The sequence below is a fragment of the Atta colombica genome, unplaced genomic scaffold (genome assembly GCF_001594045.1).
Source record: "Atta colombica isolate Treedump-2 unplaced genomic scaffold, Acol1.0 scaffold112, whole genome shotgun sequence".
In the NCBI taxonomy this organism is placed as follows: Eukaryota; Metazoa; Arthropoda; class Insecta; order Hymenoptera; family Formicidae; genus Atta; species Atta colombica.
Window position 1 is genome coordinate 860,823 of NW_017259198.1, and position 3,255 is coordinate 864,077.

At 24.9% G+C, this 3,255-nt stretch overlaps 1 protein-coding gene across 2 annotated transcripts in view; it reads right to left on the bottom strand.

The window, feature by feature from the left end:
- The window catches only part of LOC108694051 (probable hydroxyacid-oxoacid transhydrogenase, mitochondrial), a 4,057-nt gene extending 2,180 nt beyond the window's left edge, over positions 1-1,877 (bottom strand). The window contains exons 1-3 of one of the 2 annotated variants that reach the window (XM_018203304.1): positions 1,828-1,877; positions 1,105-1,213; positions 298-561 (exon numbers count right to left, since the gene is read on the bottom strand). In XM_018203304.1, coding sequence (XP_018058793.1) covers positions 298-561; positions 1,105-1,213; positions 1,828-1,877 — 423 coding nt within the window. Of the gene's footprint in view, positions 1-297; positions 562-1,104; positions 1,214-1,824 lie in introns of both variants that reach the window. The other variant, XM_018203303.1, reaches the window with a different exon arrangement.
- Between the last annotated feature and the right edge of the window lie 1,378 nt (positions 1,878-3,255).

Consider the following 3,255-nt stretch of genomic DNA (forward strand, 5'->3'; position numbering starts at 1 on the left):
TATTTATATACACTGAAAAAAAAATAGTTAATTTTAATAAATATTTAGTTCAATGTTGCTTCAACTAAACATTTTCTTATAAATAATTATTTGTTCAGAAAAAAAAAGATTGTTAAATCAAATTAACATTTCTTGTATCAAATAAATATATCTTTATATTTAATAAATATTTAGTTAGCAATATTCAACTAAATATTTGTCAAAATTGACTATATTTTTTTCAGTGTAGGTATATATTTTACAAAGAACGTGATAGTATTAATGTTCTTTCTTCTATCGCGTTTCTTGCATACGTACCGCTACAAAAGCGTCAAAATTTTCACGCTTGGCAAAATTGATCGAATCTTGAACGCTTTCTTCATTTGGTTCCACTCGTACTCGATCGTAAATTTTGAATTGAACCCCATATTTAGAAAGACTGTCAATAGCAGTTTTTACAGGGGTTAAGTTCCTCAAATTATGATCAGTCATTAGACATGTTTTCTTTGCTCTTAAATTTTGTATGTCCATTCCTAATTCTTTTGTTACTCCTACTCCATATCGCATCGTAGAACAGGCTATCTAAAATTTCACATAATTTTTAATAATTAATATTATACATAAATTACGACATTATCACATTTTAATTGTCGAACGTGATTTCAGTGATATAAAGAAAAGAGTAAATTACTGAATTCAAGAATTATGCTTAAAAAATTTTTGGTTTCATATTTGTGAGATACGTGTATTGTTTTTTGTATATATATAATCAATAGAATTTAATTTTTAAAATAGTGATGGCGAGAGGGAGGGAGAGAGAGAGGGAGAAAGAGAGATATTTTACTATATCTAATAATCTTTAAATAATAATCTCTAATTTTACGAAATAGTTTTGTTAAAATCTGTTGTTGCACCTATATTTAGATTATTAGGAAATGTGGCATTGAATATGGTTGCTATAAACACGTTATCTTAACTGAATGCATAACGTATGTGAGAGATTTTTTATTTTACAATCGCGGAGTCTATGATAAAATCAATGTATTTAACATATTAACATGTTTTAAGGAGAATTCTTATAAATAGTTTCCTTGTCTTTATAAATTTTGTCTATACAAATTTTACCTCGAAAGCATATTCCTTATCAGTCTTAATATTTGCTGCAGCGCTTCGTATTTTTCCATGATCCCATACGCTAGTAGCTCCTGGATTTCCGTGCGCTGGACATATGCATCTAAAAATCCAGAACAGTTTAATTTTAACGGTCAATATACTTCTATTCTTTCATTCAAATAAACCCATCGAAAAACGTCATCGAACTAATTTGCGCTACTTTATTTTATTTTGTGATAGATTGTCATTGATGTTACATCACTGATGTTTCCATTCTCATATTTCTTATGTTTCTTATATAATATTTTTACAAAATACAGGTGAAAATTATTTCCACTGCTTTAATAACATAAAGCAGGATTCTAAATGTACTTGTGTTTACTTATATCTTTTTAAGAAGGAAGGTAAATAAAAGTATAACGAAGATGATCTTTTGATGTAAGTATTGTTGCGAGAACTAATTTTAATTGTAAAAACTCAAATATTCTTTCTGTAGCAATTATTATATATTTAATTTTAAGTAATATTTATTTATTAATTACGCACGATCACTTAGTTCTCTTTATTTTAATTTAAAAACATAATGTATATTTTTGTATAAAATTGATCATATTAATTGATCTACGATAGAGACCGTAATCAAAACATTTGGCGATTTATTTGGCGATTACATTGCTATATTAATTTTTTAAATTAATTTCCAAATAAAAATTATACTGTAAGTTTACTTACGACTGGGATGAAATGACTTGCAGAAGTTCAATAACGCGTCGCCTCGGCAACATTTTAAATACTTGTTGGGAGTGATTGTCTAAAAAAATAGCAAAACAGCGGTGGTAGAAACAAATTTTAACTGGTTTTTTGAAAATATTGTGGGGTGATGTTCTCGGCAAACTCTCGTGCTGTACTCTTGTCTTGGTATTACGACCGGTTCATATTCCCCTTTCTTCCACGAAGGCTGTTTACCAATTAAACTTTTGATGAAATGGCTCTGTTATCCATGTGTTCGAATTCATATATGAACAGAGTTGTATCAATATAAATATTAATAGAATTAATAGAATTATGTTTTGTTATGTAGTGCTACTTTCTATCATTCAATTTAAAAGATCATTTCCGAAATTTCGATGTTTAAAGCAAAAATTTAAATTAAATGAAATTCATATATTGAATTGAAATGATTACAAAAAGAACATTACAAAAGAAATAAATATTATAAATATTACAAACATAAATATTATAAATATTATAAATGTTACATTTCCATGATTATATTCAATCAAAATTTTATTTAAGGATCTAAGCTTCTAAAATAAATATTTCAAAAATGTTTCACAGCTTAGAATTTTTAGAATTTATTTAAATAAATTTCTAAAGATACAAATTTATTTATAAAAATTTGAGCAGCTCTATTGATAATTGAAAATTTAACGAAAACTTTATTGACTGAACGATAAATTTAATAAATTTTATAAATTATTAATTTTGAAGTTATATACAATAATAGATTAGAGAATTTTTTTACAAAAATAACTACTAAATGTTTAATCTAATTTTTTAAATTATAACTTTACTTAAAACAAGATAATGTCGGTTCCAAGACAATATAATTTACATTCAATATGACGTATTTTTTACGTAATATTATGAAACAGTTACTTACAGTTTTTTATCAATAGAATTTTTCAATAATTAGTTCTGGAATACCTTGAATAAATAGTACAGTGCAAAAAATTAATGCACTATAAGTCTGATTTTGATCGATTATTCTTATTTTTTTTTGCACAAAATTATCGTTGATTCTTGTTGTGATAGAAGTTATTCAATCGAACTTATTCACGTCATCTATTTCTACAAGTATACTCTCTGTTATATATGTTTTTATATTGAATCTTGATTGAATATTAATCACTTCTACAAATTTTATTAATGAAATATTATATTTTTTTCGAATCCCAATATTAATCTTCAAGACTTTTGACATATTTTTATTTATCATTATGTTCGTCCTTTTTTTTTGTAGCATACTGAAGTTGGATTTTTTATTTCTTTTATTATTTTTTTTTTTAAATCAACTCGATCGAAAATTCGAATTTGATTCTAAATAAAATTTTATTAAAACGATTTTATTAAAACGATTTATTATTTATATATATATATATG